Source organism: Anguilla rostrata, chromosome 9 (assembly GCF_018555375.3).
Source record: "Anguilla rostrata isolate EN2019 chromosome 9, ASM1855537v3, whole genome shotgun sequence".
Lineage (NCBI taxonomy): Eukaryota > Metazoa > Chordata > Actinopteri > Anguilliformes > Anguillidae > Anguilla > Anguilla rostrata.
Genome location: NC_057941.1, coordinates 29,422,661 through 29,445,611, shown reverse-complemented (window position 1 = coordinate 29,445,611; position 22,951 = coordinate 29,422,661). Strand labels below are relative to the sequence as shown.

The 22,951-nt window shown below is 43.4% G+C and overlaps 1 protein-coding gene across 1 annotated transcript; it reads right to left on the bottom strand.

Annotated features, from left to right (window-relative positions):
* Nucleotides 1-170: 170 nt before the first annotated feature.
* LOC135262330 (phosphorylase b kinase regulatory subunit alpha, skeletal muscle isoform-like) lies at nucleotides 171-22,392 on the bottom strand. Its single transcript, XM_064349308.1, has 32 exons — nucleotides 22,193-22,392; nucleotides 20,512-20,670; nucleotides 19,531-19,578; nucleotides 18,475-18,643; nucleotides 18,291-18,373; nucleotides 17,311-17,391; nucleotides 16,588-16,686; nucleotides 15,645-15,791; nucleotides 15,472-15,525; nucleotides 14,897-15,019; nucleotides 14,494-14,589; nucleotides 13,868-13,975; nucleotides 13,669-13,747; nucleotides 13,361-13,495; nucleotides 12,365-12,474; nucleotides 11,854-11,998; nucleotides 11,346-11,424; nucleotides 9,253-9,323; nucleotides 8,863-9,027; nucleotides 8,597-8,673; nucleotides 7,524-7,669; nucleotides 7,036-7,189; nucleotides 6,272-6,351; nucleotides 6,082-6,160; nucleotides 5,371-5,500; nucleotides 4,304-4,405; nucleotides 3,994-4,109; nucleotides 3,440-3,484; nucleotides 3,035-3,196; nucleotides 2,416-2,469; nucleotides 1,839-2,039; nucleotides 171-1,247 (listed from the first exon to the last, which is right to left on the bottom strand). The coding sequence occupies exons 1-32, from the start codon at nucleotides 22,268-22,270 to the stop codon at nucleotides 1,074-1,076; spliced, it is 3,549 nt and encodes a 1,182-aa protein (XP_064205378.1). The 5' UTR covers nucleotides 22,271-22,392; the 3' UTR covers nucleotides 171-1,073.
* Between the last annotated feature and the right edge of the window lie 559 nt (nucleotides 22,393-22,951).

Below are 22,951 nucleotides of genomic sequence, written 5' to 3'. Positions count from 1 at the left end.
TCAATCAGCTGCTACTCATTGCCGTATCAATGGGTTATATAAAGACCTTGCTCTCCAGCTGAGGAAGGCATTTTGGTGTGGGGATGGACATTGGTTTTTTGTGGGCCATTTTGTTTTGTGGAATTTTAATTCTGTGTGCATTTTCACCCCTCCAAGAAGAGAAAATAAAATGTGGTAAGCCAAACAAGTTTATTTTCCTGTCTGTCTTGCCAATTCACCAATTGACATTTTGACCACTGTGTCTCAGATCTCTGTCACAGAGCTGTCATGAAATGTATTGCACATCTTTTAACAATGAACTAAAATGAACCATATTCATACTACAGCAGTGTATTGTCCTTCAGCATCAATAAAAATAACCTGATGTGACATTTTTCATTTATTTTGGTGAATTCTAAGTAATATGCTCAATTTCATTATTCAAATTTGCAGCCAGAGGCCACAGTAGTTTAAATTACACCAGGGTCCCAGTCTTGCGTAACTGTAATATTTATGTATTATGTGAAGCACACAGACCTGCAACAATATGTAAAACAGAATACTTCCTGTATTGATAATGAAAAAAAAAAACACTTCAGTGGACCATTCCAAAATCTCAGACAATTCAATCAATATTTATGTTAAGATTAAGAACACAGAAGAACACAATGGGTGCCAAATGTACCAATTCACCTGAGAATTAGACGCATAAAGATTTGAAATAAAGAAATTGTCTCACTTACTACTAGCTACTAAAAACATAAAAAACTACACTCCACTGGCTTATCATAAAAGAAGCTCCTCAAAACAAAGATAAATAATGAATGCTTACTAAATATATTGAATTGTACATACATAAATAAAATAATAAATACATACATGCAAGTAGCCAAGCATCCATGACCCCACCTTCTCCATTGTGTATTGATGAAGAAAACTAACAAAACAGGCACTGATGATCTTTTGTTCATATGATTCAAGACTACATCTCCCATGACCCTCATGTCAGGCAGAGAGGGGGAGGGGATATGCACTTAGGCTTTAAAATAATGTGCTGGTGTGATAACACACCACCACACTTATGTACTGCAGCCTCACTGCAGGGCACAGGCACCGCTGGGCAGGAAGTCCTGGACGTAGGTGGCCACGGCCTTGGTTAGGTAGGTCATGCTGCCAAAACGGCCACTGGGGGCGCTGTCGTATAGCTGTCTGCAGATGCCGGTGGACTGGTCCTTATCCAGCAGGTTATCCCCAGCTCCCAGGTCCTTCTGCACGGGCAGGCATGCCAGATACAATCTCAGTTAGAGAACAGATATCTATTCGGTTTTACACAGACAGAATTTTGGATAAACCTGTAAAAATATTAACCAAAAATAAAGATTAGCCATAGTCCTGGAACAAATTATGGAAACACAGCGATTAAAGTAGTACTCTTAAAACTTTCATCTGGTGTTGTTTCTTGGAGTCATTTTCGTCTGTAAAAATTGATTTTTACAGTCATAATGACATTATGGGAACATCAGTAAATTGATATTAAGCCAAAATGGCTTGTAATTGCTTTTATGTAGAAAAATACTGGACAAAGAGATACATGTCCAAAAAATATATATATATGAAATATGAAAACATATGAAAAATAAAGCAATAAACAACGAATAATACTATTAATAAATATTAGCTACTCCCTCTAATAAATACATAGAATAAATTAGGCAGAATGAGAGGGATTTGAGGAAGAAAGGGATGGAGAGTGGAGGGAGAGGAAAATCAGGAAGATTGATGGAGAGAGGGGGAGGTGAGACAGAGAAAGATGGGGACAGACAGCCCAAAGCGGCACTCTCTCTACGGCACACACTGACCTGGTCCTGGTAAAACAGGTCACTGGCCATGTGAACGATCTTCTCCACGTGGATGATGCCGCCCACGCTCTCCACCTCCACCTCGGCCAGCATGGTGAGCACCAGGATGGCCTCCACCAGCAGCTGCCGGTACTCGGGCTTTGGCACACGGTTCAGCACCGTCTCCACGTGCACCGCAAACTTAATCTCTCCTGGAGTCATCTACAGCACCACCCAGCCAGGGATAGAGGGACAGAGGAGGAGGGTAAGGGAGAGGGAGGAACATAAAAACAGAAAGCTATTAGAGGTGGAGCTCTGCAGCATAATATTCTTACTATACATAACATTTTTTCCAAGGAGCACATGTGCTCCTAAGCTGAAAAATCTAGAAGCACACAATACTTCCCAATTAGTAGATGTGGCCCTAAATTACTTTTCCAGTTAGCACACATCAATTTTCAGTAGAAAATGTTCCTAAAACGGGAGCACTGTAGAGCTCTGTTTTATATATATATATATATATATATATATATATATATATATATAAGTTATATTGACATCACATAGAGCACTGAGCCCTGGAGCTGTACTGCCCTACCTCCCTGGTGGTGGAGGCGGGAAGGACAAATCCTTCGATGGACAGGCCTTGACACTGCGGGACAGAGCAACAGGACAGGAAGTGCCCTTTAAGTATTTTATAATAAATCAAAAAAAAAAATCTAAATTACCTTATAACAAATTGTGTTATATCTTATAGATGATATATTTTATTAGCTCCTTTTAAAAAAACAGACTAGAATATTCAAAGCTTTTCAACAGCAGTCACCAGTAAAGGAAAAGCAATTCCATGATTGACCCTATTTTTGAAAGAGCCTTGTCGTTCACTTTGCTGCAGGCTACTTGTGATTCTTCACCTTCGCCATGGCATTAGGCAGCCAGCTACAAACACTCCACTGAAACCTGGTCTCATCACACCTTTCTGTAGCCACACCCACCCCTCCCCACACAGAAAACAGTGTCACGTCCAGAAACATTCCAAACACATCTTAGAAAAAGAAATACAGGCAGAGGTGGAGATGGAGATTGGAAGTACATCATAGACATGACTGAGCACAGTTAATTCATGATACTATCAAGGTAAAAATCTTGCATAGTATATCTTTAAACATCTAATTAAAATGAATTCTTAATAAATGTGTTATTAACGCCGCTTTCACCTTCTGCAGGATCCTCCACACTTTCTGGTAAAATCCCACGGGGACCCTGTTGAGGGCGCCGTCGAGTCGTCTCCTGCGCAGCCACTGTCCCTGCCGGCTGTCTCGCCCCCCCGCCGGCATCATATTACCTTCAAAGGATTCTATGGAAGGGAGCCTGTACCTCTGACACACACAAAGGGGTTTCCCTCTGACACCTGCAGGGGCTCCTCTCAGAATCAGCATGCACCAATTACATTACACCTTCCAGTTATTTATAAGTGATTCATTGACAGGGAGTTGGTCACAGATGGAAAAAGTTTTGCAAAATGAGGCTTTTTATAGCAGTTTTTTTTATAATGTATTTGTAGCAGTGTGAGCATTAATACTCTTTAACAATGTGTTAGCATGTTATGTCAGGTTACTCACCCCAGACTCAATGTTTTCAATATCCAGAGAGTGCACAGACACAGACTGCAAGACAAACACAGGCACACACACACACACACACACACACACAATATCAATATGGTCATCACCCAAAATAAATCACCAACACAGTATCTGAAAGAATATGTGTGAAATGTATGCTTGATCTGAGAAAGATCCTCTAATGTAGGCCCTGTTCCTGGAGAGCCATATCTATTTCCGGATTTCATGCTAGCTTCTGTTTCCACTAAATACCCTGGCTAATTAAATATCTAAATTTATTATATAATTTTATTCACAAACACCTCATAGATGAGCAGGCTTTATTTATATATTTATCATAATGAAATGATGAATCCCAATCCTGACAGCTGGATTTGAAGTGATATATAATGTGTTTACTGTGTGCATGTGCATGTGCGTGTTTGTGTACAACTCAGTGCTCCCACACGACCCACCCCCCCCCCCCCCCATTAAACTGTCACGCCTAACCCCAGTAATTCTCATTGCTAATCCTCATTTACAAATGTCCTCCCATAGGAAAGAATTCTCACCATCTTCACGTCACTCTTCGGTTTGCTCACTCCCACTTTCGCACTCTTGGTAGCTCCAGATTTGCTGGCGTCATAGATGGCAATGGCCGGGCTTACAGCTGACCCTACAGAGCGCACTGCAGCAGAGAAACACATGAGTATGCGCATGCACAGATACACACACACACAAACGCACGCACATACTCACATATGCACACGCACATGTGGGCACACACACACATACACACACGCACACACACACACACAAACTCACAAACACACACACACGCACACACGTGTGTGCACACACAGGCAGGTGGGGATTACTTACCACTTCTCTGGATAGCAAACTCCTTGCCACTGAGGATGTGGTGCAGCAGATTCTTCAGTTCAGTGGGACTGAGATTCATCAGACGCTCTGTGGCCTCCTCTCCTGCAGAGTGCAGCATACACTCAGCATCTCCCTACTTCTACAACAGCATCCACACACAGTGTATGCAACTGCATTCACAAAACTGGATTCCATGAATGACATAATTATTACAATTTATTTGCTCAGAAAATGCCCTTTTCCTGCGTGACCTTATGACCATATTCAGGTGGACATTTACAGACACACTTGAGGTTAGGAACAGTATGACCCAACCTTGGTCTGGAACTTGCAGTGTTGTAGTTACTTGCATGGTTCTGTCATACCTGAACAGTTGAGTGACTGGGTGAACTAATACCTGAACAGTTGAGTGACTGGGTGAACTCATACCTGAACAGTTAAGTGACTGGGTGAACTCATACCTGAGTATTTGAGTGACTGGGTGAACTCATACTTGAACAGTTGAGTGACTAGGTGAACTCATACCTGAGCAGTTGAGTGACTGGGTGAACTCATACCTGAGCAGTTGAGTGACTGGGTGAACTCATACCTGAGCAGTTGAGTGACTGGGTGAACTCATACCTGAGCAGTTGAGTGACTGGGTGAACTCATACCTGAGCAGTTGAGTGACTGGGTGAACTCATACCTGAGCAGTTGAGTGACTGGGTGAACTCATACCTGAACAGTTGAGTGACTGGGTGAACTCATACCTGAGCACTTGAGTGACTGGGTGAACTCATACCTGAGCAGTTGAGTGACTGGGTGAACTCATACATGGACAGTTGAGTGACTGGGTGAACTCATACCTGAGCAGTTGAGTGACTGGGTGAACTCATACCTGAGCAGTTGAGTGACTGGGTGAACTCATACCTGAGCAGTTGAGTGACTGGGTGAACTCATACTGAGCAGTTGAGTGACTGGGTGAACTTACTGAGCAGTTGAATGTGACTGGGTGAACTCATACCTGAGCAGTTGAGTGACTGGGTGAACTCATACCTGAGTAGTTGAGTGACTGGGTGAACTCATACCTGAGCAGTTGAGTGACTGGGTGAGCTCAGTGGCCATGACCTGAATGATGAGTCCAATGCGCAGGCGGAACATTTCACTAAAGAGGCCAGGCTGTGTGCGGATGATCATCGCCAGGAAAACCATGATCTCCTGTCACACACACGCAGTAAGAAAATAACACCATGAATTCCTGCCACACACACACACATTTTCTGGAATACACACACATATATGCACACACAGTGATTATAAAACATTTCCCACAATTTCCTGCAACACATACACATGATGACCATGAAAAACTGTGATCTCCTGCAGATATAAAAAACACCTTGTTGTCAGTTGTGTAAAACATCACTGTAGAATAACAGCCCTGTGAGAAAGCAACCCCACAGGGATTGTATTTGACTCAGCAAACAGAGTTATTCTATTATACACAGGCAACCTATTAAACAAACAATATCCCTGGGTATTATAAATCAAATAACTTTAAATCACATTAACTAAATGACTTTTCAAACAACAGAAAACTAAAACTGAAAGCTAAAAAATAAAATGAAAAATTAAAACAGAAAGCTAAATTTATTCTAAAGCACCAAATTCTATACTCAAGCTACTCATTCTTCCTGGAGTCTTTCCCTCGCCTGAGTAAGGAGGGCGTTGGGCATGTTCACCTGCATTAAGACAGCAATGATGATGATGTTCAGCGGTGGGCGGATAGAGATGCTCACCTGTGTGAGAATGGCAATGGTGATGTTGTTCTCACTGGCCTGATCAATCAGCTTGGCCAGCTTGTCTGGGGGCATAGGACTGCAAGGAGAAAGTGCTTCCTATGTCAGGAAAAGACTAAAGGTCCGTATTTCTAGAGTCAAATCTGCAGGTGGGCTTGCTGAAGGTGACTTGAGGGATGAGGGCACTCACGCAGTGATGGTCTTCTCTCGAGGCTCAGGGGGAAGACCCACAGTCAGGTGTTTCTGATGTGCCAGCAAGTCTGAGCATGCCTGGAAAGCAAAGAAATGGTGCCTGTATATTACCCAAATGAGTTAAGTGCTCAGATATCACTGGAACCAGTCACTGTATATGTACATAAACAGTAAAAAAAGAATTTGTTTTACTTCAGTAAGACAGGCCTAGATAGCCGAGATTTCTCAGCCATTATAGTTCTCTTTCACCATGTATCAAAGTATGAAGCTCATGTTATCCACCTAACAAACGATGTACTGTAAGGATGCTTTATATTGTATGTAAAACAGGCATTGCATTATTACAATTCTGAGGTATTGGTTAACATAGTCAACCTTTTGAGCATGGCAAGTATGGAGTGGTGGAGTACTAGATACCATGTGTGCCAATTGTCTTGGAAACAGGAGTGCCGATGAGCTTAGTAACAGGTGCAATGATGTGTGTATGGGCTACCATGGTTACCTGCTGTCTGTAAAAGTTGTACTGATATGAAAAAATAGGTTACTATGGTTACCTGCTGTAGGTGACAGGTGTGCTACTATGATGTGTTACTAGAGTTGCCTGCAGCGACAGGTGTGCTGGTGTGTACGTGGGTTTTTTTAAAAAACGCACTGACGTGAGTACTGATTATCATGGTTTTGAGCTTTAGGTAGCAGTGCACTTATCTGTGTTGGTTACCATGGTTACCGACTGCAGGTGACAGGTGCGCTGTGATGCATTACCTCGTCCAGCTCCTCCACCTTCTTCCGCAGCATGCCGGAGATCATGCGGATGACTCCCCAGTGCCGCAGGGACCCCGCCTTCTCGTAGAGCTCGTACAGCAGCTTCCGCACTATGCTGCCCCGCCCGTGTAGCCTAGTGTCCCAGTCTATCCCTCTGAGCCACGGAGAAACAGAGAGCAAGAGACTCATACATACATTCACAAACTGTTCTGCCCCTGCTCACGCATGCTGACTATACTCAAATTCTCACACACAGACGTCAGACACATACATACACACAGACACACACAGACACGAGCATGCAAAAACAGATATAGACCCTCAAACACACACAGACACAGACAAAATCCTAAACTCCCCTCCCCCCCACCCCGAACACACACAGACAAACACAGCAAACCCTCAAACACTCAAAATAGCAATTCATGTTGTACAGCAAAGATGGAAAGTGTAGTAAAGTGCATGCTGGTGTTTGTAGTACGGCTCACTTGTCTTTGAAGAAAATGTAAAGGATGTCGGCCTGGTCCTGCAGGTTTTGAGACAGCTTCAGCATCTGCACCAGGGCCATGTAATCAATTTCCCCATTCACATCCCGGGGCAGGTTACTGGGGGGAGGGGCTGTTACATCAGAGTCCTGGGCAAGGAAGTAGCTTAGTATGAATGGATGAATGAATGAATGAATGAATGAATGAATGAATTACCGAACAAACAAATGAATTATGGTAATAGGGAAACAATAAATTTGATGTTCTGCCTCTGTCTGCAACAGCGCCCATGAAAAGGCTTGAACAATGTACAATAAGCATTCTGTTACAAGCACCATATAAGTCCCGGAATACATTTTAGCATTTCACTTTCTTGCAGTGACTGTGAGCTTACTGTACTACTGTAATTGTGCCTATGGCGTACTGACTATGAGCTAACTAGAGAGCAACTGATAAATTGGTATGGCCAATGTTTAACTTTTCAGACAATCAGCAGGTGCCGAGCACAAATTGAGTAATTTCTTGCGCAAGCACACCTCTAGTGTTGAAACAGGTCACCATTATGTTGTCTGACTGTGTAGCTTTATCTCAAGCATCCGAATGTTTTGAGACATGGAAGGTAAAGTATGCTATATACAAACCCCACTTAAATATCTAATGTATAACCTGAAGAACAATGAGGTTATATTGCAATTCATTTATTTAATCTTTTTTAAACCAATTTTGATAGCCAAGGTTTTAGTCTGATTGCACAAAACCTGTAATAGTCATTGTCTGTCAGGGATAATTTGTCTAACAAAAGAGAAACATTGGACTTGAGGATGACATTTTGCAGAATCCGGAGCAATTTAAGCACAACATTGGGTGTGCATTCTCACTCACATGCAGTGTACACCTGCTATTTTCGAACATTTTTTCCTGTTTCCTGTTTTTTTCCTTTTTATGGGAAAAAAGGAGATATTAGCTGATTGGCCTTCTTACTCTCTTAAACATCGGCATCAGTATTGGCCTTGAAAAAGCTAACCTCTCGTCCTAACTCTGGCATGCCTGACAGACTGTGTGTGCTAGTGCAGTACCTGACTCCCAGAATCTACCAAGTTGAGGGCCGGCTGAGGGGACCGGAACAGCTTGGTGGGGAGGTACATGTGAACATCTAAAGAAGAAAACGCAGTCATCAGGCACACTAGTCACACCATACAAAAACAGCACTTGAAAGCACTGCACTAAGCACAGTGAACCACAGGGCTTTGAATCTGAGGGCTGTGGACCTCCCGCCTGCAGGTCTGCCGGGGGGATTCAGAGGAGAACAGGGATAAGAGGGGAACGTGGAGGACGGTCTCACTGTGGATGTTGAGCTCCCTGGCCTTGTGCACCAGGGACACCATCTCCCGGGTCTTTTTGGCGGCAGCGCGGAAGCGGTTGAGGCCTCCCTTGGTGGCGCTGATTTTAGGGCTCTCTTTGGGCATGGACAGCAGCTGGTCCAGGTACTCCGCCAGGTCATCCACCTCTGGGGGGCGCCAAACCGAGAGAGAGTGTCACCAGCGAAAGCCGGGCCCATCCTTACTCAGGCACATACACCACTCCCCATGCTAGTACGAGGAGACGTGCAGACAAATGGAGACTTGCGCTCCCCCCAAGGTCCCAGCAGCAGGCCCTTACCGACAGTAAGCTAAATTCACGTACAGCTCTCATGGCGCACAAGCCTCGCGGTCACCATAGCCGTGCTGCTTACCGCAGTCCATGAAGGTCAGATGCGCGCAGCAGGAAGTGGTCAGGAATTCTGACAGCTTCCCTGTCTGGACCCTGTGGGGGCGAGGACAAATACGGGGGACATCAAATGGGTGTCTGCACGCAGTTCATACTTCAGATCCTGCCAAATAGATTATCTGTAACAAATGCTGCTACATTTATTAACTGTGCTAGTGAGTGGAAGTAAGTGAGTATGCTAACCTGGCTAAGTGTCTACAGTGTATTTAATTTGATATAATAGAGCGTTGGCATCAAAAGAGTGTGGACGCAGATGGTTCGCATGTGTAAAACCATTTTGAAGGGTATTCTCAGCCATGGGCTGATCTTTCGCTGTGTGCTACAGAAAACGTTTTCCTGAAGCTTGGCAAATATCCGTCACCAAGTTTTAAAGTTATAAGTTGGGGCTGCTGCAGCTGGTTGTCCCGCTGGACTGGTAGACCCGCTGGGGGATGCGTAACAGGCAGTAGAGTCACCCAAGATTAAGGTTAATTATGGTTCATTCAGATCTCTCTAGAGCCCCCCTGCTGGTCAATCAGGTACACAACCATCTGCTTGCTACAGTTGCACGTCTTCCTCCAACTCCTGTCTGCGAAAGCTTACATTGTAAAAAAAAAAGCTGTATTTTTACAATAAATGATTCACTATTTTTTCAAAACAGTCAAAATCATGTAGAATAAGGGCAATAATTATTTAATTGTCATCCCATAAATAACAGGATCTATGCACTTTTTCCGCTTCATTTAATGATTTTTCACTGGCAACTTTGCAGTCTTTTTTACAGTGTAGCTTGTGGGTTGAGGTGTGAGAGGAAACAGCAGGTGACAAAATGTGCAAGCTTGCATGTCTACACTCTCCCACAATGGCTGCACAGATCGCAGTATGAAAATGAACGTACAGATCTGAGCAGTCCAAATTAACAGAGAAAATTGGGAAAAGCATTTTTAAAAAACAATAAATAAAAATAATATTTCTATTTGGAAAAAAATACAAATACAATAAGGCACAGATTAAATGAGTATGACAGAAAGATAATGCATGAAATGTGGCAGTGTGCTGTGCAGTGTTAGTGGCCAGTTTCACAAATCACAATTATAGGTGTAGTACATTTTGGCTAAAACGTTTTCCTCAACATTCCATTGCTATTAAACATGCACAACCATCTCTAGACATTCCCAAGCAGCATCTGCTACTGACACTATCTAGGCTAAAAACAGCAAGGCAGATAACCTTGCCAAGATTGTTTTTGGCATCTAGCTAGAAAATCTATTTTTTCTGGCTGCTTAGCAGCTAGCTATAAATCTGTGAACTTAACTGGCTCTGTCTTGGACAAGCTTACTATACATTAATATATGTTAGCTGGCAGTGAGCAGCTGTTTTTAGCTAGTAACAGTAACAGAGCAGTTGTTACATCAGCTGTCCTCATCAGGGATTACAGGTACTGAATGAAGCTGCCTTCATGTCAGCTGGCATTACAGTACAGCAACTGAGTGAATTTGAACATTCACAGATACAGGCAAAACTAACTAATCTCAGTCACACTGAATTAGATAGCAGTATAAGCAGCAACATAGGGAAAGTTACACAAATGCACTGCTAGCTAAAGTTAGGTAGCTAGCAATAACGGTATTAAAGCTAGGATACAAGTTTATTTAGGTAAAAACACAAAGGATAACGGAACTAGTGTCATTACTGCTTTTCTGTAATGATCTGTTACATAGTTTGCTATATTGCCAGCATATGTTGGAAAGCTTGACATAGGTCGAGTTACACTGCAATGGCACTCATATAAAAATTTCCCTGCTTTTTTGGCATTTTTAACTCTGTTGCTTAAAACATAGTTTTGTGTGGTATATGTGTGGTCTGTATGTGGTGTTACAGGACCAAAAGCCCTGCCGCACTCCCTGGCAGGTCCTCTACCACTGATGTGGAACTGAGATGCCAAAAACAAACGTTCCTATAGGCGTATATGTGCATTCTATGTTTTAAATATGGCCTATAGGAATGTTTGTTTTTGGTATCTCAGTTCCACATCAGTGGTAGAGGGGGAGTCAGGTATATATATAAATATACATATACCTGGCTCCCCCAAAGTAACCATCCTGCAGCTTCTTCAGAACGGCCAGTACTGCTGGATTCAGGTCTTTGTGGTCGTCAGCTGAAATTAGACAGTAAGGAGTACAGCATCAGTAATCAGAGCACCAAACAAATGGAAACAGCATTTCAACCGTTTTTGGGTGCGATTTTTTCATATAGACTCATTTTAAGCAGCCAGTCACTGATAATAGTGCTAAATACCAGTAGAATATAAACTCGGTGAATGGCGCGGTCTCAGGTAAAAACAAAAATTAAGTTTCCAAGGTTACCTTAAATAAGTGTCTGTTCCTGTATGACAGTCTTAAAGTGAACAAAAGTAAAACTCATGAGAGTTTCAACATCCTTCAGTTCATACAATCAAAACTTCTCAAAGACAAAACCATGCAAAATGAGAGAAAACAAAAATCTTTTACAATGTTATATTTCACAGTAACAGTGAGTGCCTCCCTAAAAGGTCCAGTGGTTTGGGGGCAGTTCATGCAAGTCTTACTCAGCATGGCCTGTGACACGGGGAAGGTGACCGTGGGACGACCCGTCACCCTCCAGCGGGAACACAGGTACGACAGGTCTGAGCGCAGCATCTCCACGATCATGTGGATATCCAGAGCCAAGTAGAACTGCTGGTGATCCATGAACTAGAGAAAAGAATCAATGGAGATGGGCAAGAGAGGTGAATAGAGGAGAGAAGGTAAGGGGTAGAGAGGAGAGGAGAAGAAAAGAGGACAGGAGAGTTCTGGCAGCACTGCAGCTCTGGTCTAGGGTCCATAGCCCTGTGCAAGGCAACTCAGGGAACGGACTTATAAGGAGAAGGTTGCAGGTTTGATTCCAAGGCAGGGCTCTGCCTCTGATTCTTCTAGTGAATTAGGGAATAGATTGCTTGGCATGGTGATGGGTAGCCTTTATGTATGTGGCACCAGACAGCCTCACACTGGAATTGATGGTCTCTGTGTGACCAAGAGTGTATGAGTGAGGGTTGGTGCATCGGCTGGGGTTGTGCTTACCTGGGGGGTGAAAGAGAAGATGGTGTTCCTGATCTTGTAGAACTTGGACGTGCCCAGGACACCAATGCGCCGATAAGGCCTTCCTGTCAGGCCCAGCCTCTGATTTCGCCCTGGAAGTGGAACGTCACAGTTTTTACTGTGTGTAATGTAATATGTTTCAATTTGTTATTCTTTGACGTATTAGTAGAAGGCAGAGCCAACTACTACTGTTCTTTCTGCAAAATATACTACTTATTATTCATGACTAATCTCTGCCAATTAGGAGTAGACAGTCACAGAGCTAGAGTCTTTGCTCTCAAAAGTCTTGATTGTACTTTTTCCTTAAAACTTGAACCATTCAAAAATAGTCTGAGGCAAGACTTGCTACAGTGTGTCCTTCAAATTTTTTTTTTGGTTGTTTTAATTTGTTATACATATGGTTGGAATTATACATATGAAAAGCTATGACATCAACCAATGGGCAATTTAATCCAGTTTTAACTAGCATATTTGTAGTTATTAAAGAGAAGAAAATATATTACAGCATTATTTGTATTCTTGCTTTCTGTGCTCATCATGCCACTTGCACTGTGGCAGCTGTGTCAAGTGACATTCACTTATATTCAACATACTATGTGTTCTGACACTAGTGTCATAAACATCTTGTTATAACAGGTGACATAAGGTACGTTTCACCTGTAGCATAGTTAGCATAGTTCAGTATGTGACAAAAGCTATTATATAAACGTGTGAAATTATGATCATCGTAGCATTATAAGTCTATTATTTGTCATAAGCTGTAAGACACTGTCATGACTGGCTATGACAAATGCTTTTTCGTGTTTATGATAGCATTAGGTAGGCTTAATGGCATATAGTTCAATGGAAGTGTTATCAAGATATAAAGCCATATTTACAACAGAATTACATGTACACATACAGTCTACAGTGGAAAGATGGCCTAACAGATATAACTAACACATTCCACTGCTACATAATGGGGTAACAGTGTTTTACCGAGTCGGGCATAGATGTGGCTCAGGACCCGGGAGGGCTGCACTCTGATTGGGTGGACTTCCTCCATCGTCTCTGCTTTGATCCCATGTTTCTGTAAGAGCTGCTTAATCTCCTCAGTCTCTGCCAGGATGGACACTACAATCACAAGAGAGAGAGAAGAGGAGCCATTTTTCTCAGTCCTAACATGGTGGGTGTAAACCAGCTGCCTCATGGAGACCAGCCCTCTTAAATGAGCCACTGCAGATTAGCGTGGATTTCAGACATGATGTTCTGCTCGTGTCAGGACAGGGGGAGAAGGAGAGGCTCACCCTGCACTACCACATCCGGTTTTGGGACGGTGGAGAAGCGCCTGTTCAGGGGGTCAATCTCTCCCGGGGCCAGGAACCCCTGAATCAGGCATAGCAAGAGAACGCGAAGGACAATCATACATTCATCTTTCCTCTGTCATCATAGACTGATTCAGGACCAGAGCTGAAAGAGGGATCTAAAGGTGAAACAGGAGCTCACCTCGGCCAGCAGATTCCCCAGGACATAGAGGGACTGTCCCCATTTCAGAGGACATTTTCCCATGGGAACCCTCTCCACAGAGTGGGGGTTAAGGCACTCCTCATCCACCTGCCACACCAAACACATACAGCCTGTCAGTTCATCCCATTCAGCTAGTTCATAAAGAAGCACAACGAGACCAAAAAGTATTCATTTGAATCAAGCTTTTGATTTCCTTATGCTTTTGTGTCTAAATGCTGTGATAAGTTGTATATTTATTGTATTCTGACAGTGCCCCATGTCCCCTACTCTCATTTTAGAAATGAGAAATAGACCTGGCTATGATTGGTTCTTGGCTGATTATGTCATGATGACCTGGGTACATAAATCTCTACAGTATGCTACAGCCAAAGTACACAAATGTACAAATTGTACTTCTACATGTATGCATGTGCACACAAGTGGAATATCCTCAGCACTGGGATGTTTGAGAACATGTTTTTAGCAACATGCTGAACAGACATCAGTAATGTACAAACACAATGCACACGCAGCGCACATACAGGGTAGGTGTGTAACACGCAGTGCGCTCACAGCGCACAGCACGACACAAACAGCGCACATATGACACACGCGCAGCAGGTGACCTTATCAGCAGGGACGCTGTAGAGCTCGGGGACCACACGCAGTCCATCCGGCTGCTTGATCAGAATCCCATCCAGAGCCTCTCTGTACTCCTGCACCTGTGGGACACAAACACCCACACCTGGCGTCAGGGAAAGAAAACCTTCCCACAACCTTTCAGCAACCTGCACTGTATCTCCGCAGTGCACAGCAGGTTGTGTCCAAACCCCCTCCTGAGATTAGACCACACCTGCCTGCTCCAATCATGCTACCTGCTCTGCTAAAGTCATATGCTCAACTCTCACACACTCTGCCACCTGCTCCACTGTTCTCACCTGCTCTATTACTCTCACCTGCTCCAGGTTTCAAAACCTGTACAACTATTCTCACCTCCTCCTCTATTCTAGTTTATTCTGTACGTCTCACCTGCTCTTCGCTGCCGATGAAGATGCCGTCCAGAATGAGGTAAGTCCAGAAAAGCGGCCACTCGCACTCAATGTTCTCAAACAGCTTCAGCTCAGAGGACTCGTAGTACAGCCTGCTGGGGTCCTGCAGGGGAGGCACAGCACATTCAGGCAAACAGCTCTCACACAATGAGAGAATCACATCTCCACATCACACTGAACTGAGACGCACATCTGAACGTCATGCTAAACGGAGAGACACATCTTTACATCACACTGAACCGAGACACACATTTTCACATCACACTGAACTGAGACGCACATCTGTACATCACGTTAACAGAGACTCACATATTTATTTCATGTTCAACAGAGAGAAGCCTGTTTTGATTATGCTAAATACAGAGACACACATCTTTAACTCTTTAACACATCTTTGAGACAAAACAGGAACAAATTTATGTCACATTCGACAGAGATACATCTTTATCTGGCAAGAGTGCTGCCTACAGATGGGGGTAGGGTTCCCCACCATAAAGAATGTTTGTGAGTGCTGTTAACTGGACCAGGGACATCTACGGCAGGTTGGGGCCGTACCTCTTTAGGGGTTTTGTGTCCGTCTCGAAGGAACCGGCAGCATCCGTATCGGCCCTGATGAGAAAGGGGAGGACAGGGTGACCTCCAGGAGGGGCACACCTCCACACGTGTTTCCAGGTGCTAACCCCACTGCGGATGGCCAATTATGGGGGTGTGAGAGAGGTGTGTGTCACCTGCAGCTTGGAGATGATCTCTTCCTTGGTGATGTTTACAATATCAATGTCCTCCACTGCAAAGGCAGGGTAAGATATGATAGACAGAACGCCCGCATCCACTTCTTTAGAGGTAGAAGCTCTCGGCAACACTGAGTTAAGGATGGACTGAGGAAAAGGAGAGTTGGAGAGAGGGAAAATGGATAACTTGCATGAGAACTCTGGATACATTCTGAATTTCTTGAAACCGTAGTTTCCAACAGCATGGACTAATCTCTCAATCAGCAAATGGAATGCAGCAGTCCAATGGTTCATCCACACTGTTAATCATCCAACTGGCACTTCATTTGTTTATGTTCCTTAAGACTTCTGACAGCTTGGACACAGTGTAGTGCATTAGACAATGTAATAACAAACTGAAATATTAACCAAGAACACACAATAGTTTTTATTTGAGGCGGTGGGAAATGAGCATCCAATTGGACAGCGGTAAAAGTATTGCAAAATGAATAGATTAATAAATAAAAACCTGTTCATAGCCGGGGCATATAAATAACAACATTGTGTGTCCATGTTATACTTTGGTCACACTTATGCATAACATCATTTCATTATATAGCACTTATTACCACCTCATAATTAGTGACTAATTGCATAATTTGTCACACCTAGGCTGAATGTCAGATGATTGCTTGGCTCAACGTGCCTACAAGGACACTTAGAGGACAACTGCAGAAATTCAGGTTGACAACCCAGAAGGTCATGTGCTTGATTGTGTTTTCCTAGTGATGAGCCCACAGCTGTGCCCAAAACAGCTTACTTGCAAGCTACTGAGTATACAAGTAGTATGCAATTCGCATACTCAATAGTAGGCAAGTAAGCTGTATCAGACACGGCCTATAAGTGCTATGTGGTGGTGAGTCATGTGGTAATTGGTGATGAGTCACATGGTACTTTTCTGTACCTGGCAATGCTGGACATCATCCGCCAGAGCATGGACCACCGATTCTGGGCCTCCTTTGGCCCCAAACAGGTTCAGCCCATCCAGGGCCTCCAGGGCAGCCTACAGGCACACAGAGAAACTTGCTGATTGGTCAGCTAGGCATCATGCAATCAGTGAGCTGCCAGTTGCAACCAATCCAAGTGTCTGCAGTGTTTGTACTAAAACAAAATGGGTACTGTAGCGGTGTGAATGGTGCATGTGGGTTCTGTAGCTGTGTGAGGGTGGATTGGTGTGAGGAGCAAATATCTGTAGCAGTATTAGCGTTAGAGATAAATGCAGACACACCATCAATCATAGTGGCATTCCCAGCTGCTCACGGTGTAAATGAGAAGGAGTCGTCTGAAGAGGAGTCAGAGTAACTGCCCTGCCTTGTCACGGGTGGAATTTCTCATGTTACTGGGGGAATCATGGTTTTTTCAGGATGAAAACCAAACCTGCTTCTGTGGCTGTTCAGACCAGGGATGACCACACCAATGTAATGGTTAGGGAGGTGGTAGAGGGGAATATTATGGAAGCAGTATGATGTAGTGGATAGGGTGGTGGTATGGGGCAGTGATTAAGGTGGTGGTTATGTGATGACACAGGGGGATTAGTGAGGTGCTGTGGTGTAGTATTATTGCACTGTTACGAGATCATTATTCCCATGTGATGACAGACAGGGAAGAATTCCACAACAGATCCCACCTTGGCCATGCCAATAGAGCTTGCATTGATCTCAGGAATGCCCTGGTTTGTCTTGTCTCCTCGTTCCCACATGCCAAAGTCCTGAGAAATCAGAGAAACAAGGAGAATCACCTGACCCCTCTCAGAACAGGGAATAAGGCTGCATTCACACCAGATCAGGCAATGCAGCACCTTGCCGCAGGGTTGTGCGGCGGTGTGGGCGTGTCACTACATGGCCCATTTGTGTGACGTCATGTTGTGAACTTTAACACCCACTCCTGTCCGCTAACTCAAAAAAAAAAATGGGCACGAACGCAAACCGAAGGAAGCTTCTTGCTATCGTTATTTTTCAGCGTAGACTGCCAGCCAGACGCAGACGTCAAAGCTGGGTACACGAAATAAACCAAGCGAGGACACAACTGGGAGAGTATCATCGTTTGGTCCATGAACTCCATAGTGCTAGGTACAATAAACTAACATGCAAGAACTGCTAAATAGCGAATCTTTTATACAGTTTAATTCCGACGTTCGGAATTGATATTTAGCTAGTAATTATTGTTTCAGTACTCGTCCCATTACCCGGTACTGTCAAATCACAATGACGATTATAAAATTAAATCTTAGGAAATTAATCACGTCAGTAATTCATCTGACAGTTGCTCGGTAAACAGCGGACTGCTACATGGTAATTTAAACAACTTACGTGATTGGACACTGCAGCGCGACGTCGGGTTTTCTTTTCGGCACCCCATGCGGTCCCCCACTGCCGCAACCTAAATGCACTACCCCCATTCAAATGAATGGGAAGACCACCGTTTTTGCCGCACAACCCTGCGGCAAGCTGATCTGGTGTGAATGCGGCCTAAAGGGTCTAATTCCTGTATTTCCTTTACACATACCATTGCCTGCAGAACACAATACCATGTATAACTGTATGCCAGTAACTCACCGCCACTTTGTTCGCCGACAGCTTTCTGCCATTTTGCATATCGGTAACTTACCGCCACTTTGTATGCCGCCTCAATGTAAAACATAAGGTTCTGGACCACGTCCACTTCATCTTTGGTATAGACAATATGTAGCCCTACAGAGAGCAGAAAGCCGATTGGACACTTTTTCTGAGTTGACGTGTGATGTCAGCATAAAGACAGAGACACCATTGGCGGCAGCCTAAAACGGCTGTACCTGAAGCAGTCATCTGTGCCAGGAAGAGCAGGAAGATGGACGTGGCATCCACCTGGAGGTGCCCCCACTCATGGTCCCCCACCACAGTGGCACAGGTATGTGTGTTGTACTTGGCATGAAGGGAGTCTGAGGTTCTCTTGCTGTATTTGAACTTCTCTACTTTGTCCAGCTGAGGAGAAGGACACAAAAAAATTAACAAAGAAAGTCTAAAATAAGATATTAGTCTTGGCAAATTTTCTTAATTTTCTTCCTAATTTTTGTTTGCTTGCGTGTGTGAGTGCATGTGTGTGCGTCACTTGAGCATAAGGCTGTGGGTACTCAAATTCAAATTTCCACACCTTCTCCTGTTAATGTTAACGTACTTAGTTCCCCATGTGTGGTGTTAATGCCAAATGCAGTGACCTTCTCTTGGAATTCATGGGATGCTTGTCTGCAAATAAGTCATCTAGCTCATACCAGCCTGAGGGAGACATTCAGGGCTCTAATGTTCTGTATTACCCTCCACTCACCCTGAAGAAGGTCTATCTCGAAACACAACACAGAATCGCAACATTCAATTCAGTTTGAAAGGGGTCCATCCCCAACAAACCAGACAGAGGCATTTTCTGGGAGCTGCCTTTTACACTACCTCAGTAGTAGTTCATAACCACCCCTGAGCCTGTATTTTACCATTTGGGTCAAAGCATCTGGCAGAACCTGTGGCTCGAATGCTTTATGTTGCTTGATGTGAAAGGCATTATTAATGGATTATCTTTGGTTTACACTCCACAGGCATGATTCATAGTTGATGTTAATATAAACTGCACAGAGCAGCATGAGTTGCTCAATTTATTTAACAATCACAGCTTGCTGGATAGGCTTCATTGCAGCTCATTGCAGGAGCCTCACCTTTAAATTGATCACCAGTCTTACCTCAGCACAGTTTTCTGAGTGGGAGTCTCAGGGGTCCCTTCAGTGTCCCATTCTTTTTTCAGTAATGTACCTCCCCCTCTTCTCCTCCACTCCAATAGGGTCCCCAGAACACAGAATAACTACCCTCTAGGGGTGCTGGCCTACCTGCCTCATGATGCACTGCAGTACACCCCTCATCAGCTTAACCACATTCTGTAGAGAGAGAAGGAGAGAGAGAGAGGTGTGAAAGGGAGCTGGAACACCCCACTCTTACCACCACTGTAAACAGAGCCAAATTCAACCCTAACCTTTCCAGCCCAAACAGCCCCCCCTCCCCCCACCAGAGTAACTCAACACCCCTCAGCACTCCCTATCCTCTGGAATTTCCCTGTTTGTGCTCCTGAAACTAACAGCTAACACACATACATAATCTAAAAAACAAACAAATTGTATTACAAATCTAAATATCTTTTTAAAAACTATGAATTCATGAATTCTTCTGCCAAAATTTGAGACGATATTTAGCATTATGGTTAGGAAATTATATATAAACAATATATAAATGAAAATTATTGATTTGCTTGAAACACTTTTGGAAATGGACCATTATCATTTGATGTAACTGTACAGAAAATCCAATTTTGGACCATTTCACATAATAAGCATGTGATAGGATACGATATGATCCCTCTGACACAGTCCCTATGACTAGGCAGAAAATTATTTGAGCCTGTGAAATATTAGATAAATTCACCTTTGCCATTCATGTCATTCAGGATAACCTCTGAAAAACTGAGAGAATATGCTAATATTTTAAAAACCATTTCTTTAACGCAATCGCTGATTATACACATTTAATTTGAATGCCATGACTTGGCATAGGTGGCAAAACAACTGCCTATTAAATTAAAGGCAGTCAGTGTAAGCAAAATTTCCTGAATCCTTTTTTATACTGTTATGTCTGTTATATCAATGATTACACAGACTGATAACATTCTACATGCAAAATACATCTTAGTTATTTAGAAGAGGGGAGAAAAATTATTTTTGTGCTGAATTAAATTAATATGAATGTGCAAATGACAGTGAATTGAATGCAAAAGTAATGTTTTAGTAACTCAGTGAGGGGTAGGGCTCATACCCCACCTGTTCCAGCTCGTAGGCCTTGGCCTTGTCCTCATCGCGGTCGGCGTTTTTGCGGTAGGCCAGGCTGAGGGCCCATACTGACAGGATCGAGTAGACATTGTCTCGAACCCAGGCATGTGGGCTGTCCGGGCTGGCGGGGAACAGGCCTGTCACTGGGTCCTAAAAATGACATCCATCACGCATTTCCAGAATGTTATATTGTGTCATGTCCATTCATACAGCTGGATATTTTAACCGAAGCAATTCAGACTGCCCTAAACCCTGCCACCCTAACAATTACCTCACAATACCACTTTAAACAGTGCACCACAGTGCTGATCTACCTACTGCATTTGAGTAGATGCCGACTAAAGGACCACAACCAGGGCTGAAAGCTATTTTGTTGGGTTCTGATTGGGCCAGACCTACTTCAGGATCTATGTCTTCAGCTTGTGTTGGTTTCCATTAGACTAGTACTTGGATCAGATATGATAACATTCACCTATCACTTAATTTGGAGCCATCTGCTGTTCAACATAACTCATTACTGCCACGACTGGCGTAGCTTTGACCACAAGAAACGCTAGTCTAAGCTTGTCTGGACTGAAGGATACTCTCTTTACAGTAAAATGTCCAGTGTCCACCAGATTGCCATCTGTCCCTGGACTGTTTACCTGCCACACAACTATGCAGGAGTAGATTGGCTGCATCCCTGGCATCCCTAGTGCTGGGGCAGGAAGTTCATTCCGCTGCACACTCCTTTTCAGGTGTCTCCATGGCTCTGTGCTTCTAGAAACCCTTGGAGCAGAGTACCATCTCCAGGGCCGACTGGACACCCCAGACTATGATACTCCACCAGAACTGTTTGTCCCCATGAGTGGCCTGTCACGCAGCCAAGACATGGAGCTCAGTGCTCCAGGAGAGGCTGAGGACATTGATTTGGCTATGTCACTCTGGAGCCAGAGGACGTGCCTGACCCTTTTGTCCCAACTGAGTTAGCCACTGCCTTGTGTTCTACTTGTGTAAGAAACTGCCTCGTATTAGGCTAGTTTTGCCCACAGTTAGCTTGTTGGCTAGCTAGATAAAAAAAATGACCACATGAGCAGTTTTCATTTTGTTTGATAAAGTAGAGGGCTAGTAGAGGCCCTCGCTTTCAGGCCTAGTTTTAACTTTGCAAGCTGTTATTAGTTATAAAGCTGCCATTTTTAATTGAAGATGGCTAATATATATGTTCCTGTGGTGTTTTATTGTTATATTAACATTATTATCTAGTCATTATTTCTCAGCTTACTAGCTTACTGTGGAGACACAACCAAAATGGTAGTGGTATTTTTTTTATGTTCTCCTAATGGTTCAAATAATATCACACATATTATGGTGTTTCTTCAAGGAACTAATTGGATAAATCAGGAAATAGAAATTGCATTTTAAATGCTAATGTTTAAGAAACCATAATAACATCATAAAGATTTTGAATAGCACGCATGGAATGCATTTGCACATACAGTAGAACAACATAGCCTAGCTTTTATTTAGTATGGTTAATATAAAATGTGTTGGACTAGATAGTGTTTACAAAAACAAAAGAAAGATCTAGAACAGTATTTCTGAACAACACAGCAACCCTGAATTACAAAAGGTCAAGTATGTACGTTTTTATCTAACTATAAAAACATAATATTTACGCCACACCCCTACTCACCTGGTAACAGAGGATCGTTTTTTGCACCATTCGTACATAGCTGTCAAGTTTGACGCCGGAGTTACTGCGGCTCCGCATTTTGTCCGTCCTTCGCTACCGATCTGTAGACTGACTTACATTACTGACTATGCACGGCTGCAGCACGTAGCACCTTCGAAGAAACAGAATGTCAGTGGCGACACCGAGGCCCCCCTGCCCGCGTATCTGTTACACTGCTTTCACATGCACTTTAACGAGTCCATGTAGAGTAGCACAAAGCTACTTTAACTGATTTACGCTTTTTAGTAACAGTGTATATATATTCGAAGTGTAGATAACAAACTGCAAACAATACAGCTCGCTGGCACAGATGTACAAAACCAAGTCTCGACATTACAGTTGATGTAAATCAAATATGGCATCTTAAATATAGCCTAAAGTGTAATATTGTTCAGATCATTTAGAGAGGTTTTTAGAGACGCCTTCACTGACTCTCAAGACAGTAGCATTTCTCCTCAGGTTTGCGTATCTGATTTCTGGTCTCTGGTGACATAGTGACCTCGTGCAAAATATATTGACGTCGCTCTCAATAGCTGTGGAATTAGGCAATCTACTGCACTGGTAGTCTCTTTTCTTATTATCAAATGTAAAAACATAAAATAAAAAACAGCGATGTACTCTTGACAGGAGTTGGGCATATGAGGCGTGTACTCAGGTGTTAGACCATTTAATGACTTTAAACGTTAAAACAGGTGTGATGTGAAATCTACCTCTGATCTT

Coding starts and splice junctions, on each gene's coding strand:
- LOC135262330 (XM_064349308.1), bottom strand. CDS start 22,270: ATGCGGAGCCGCAGTAACTCCGGCGTCAAACTTGACAGCTATGTACGA. Junction 13,976..14,493: donor ACAGCGTCCCTGCTGATAAG/GTCACCTGCTGC, acceptor TTGGTGTGGCAG/GTGGATGAGGAGTGCCTTAA. Junction 12,475..13,360: donor CCACATCTATGCCCGACTCG/GTAAAACACTGT, acceptor TTCCACTTCCAG/GGCGAAATCAGAGGCTGGGC.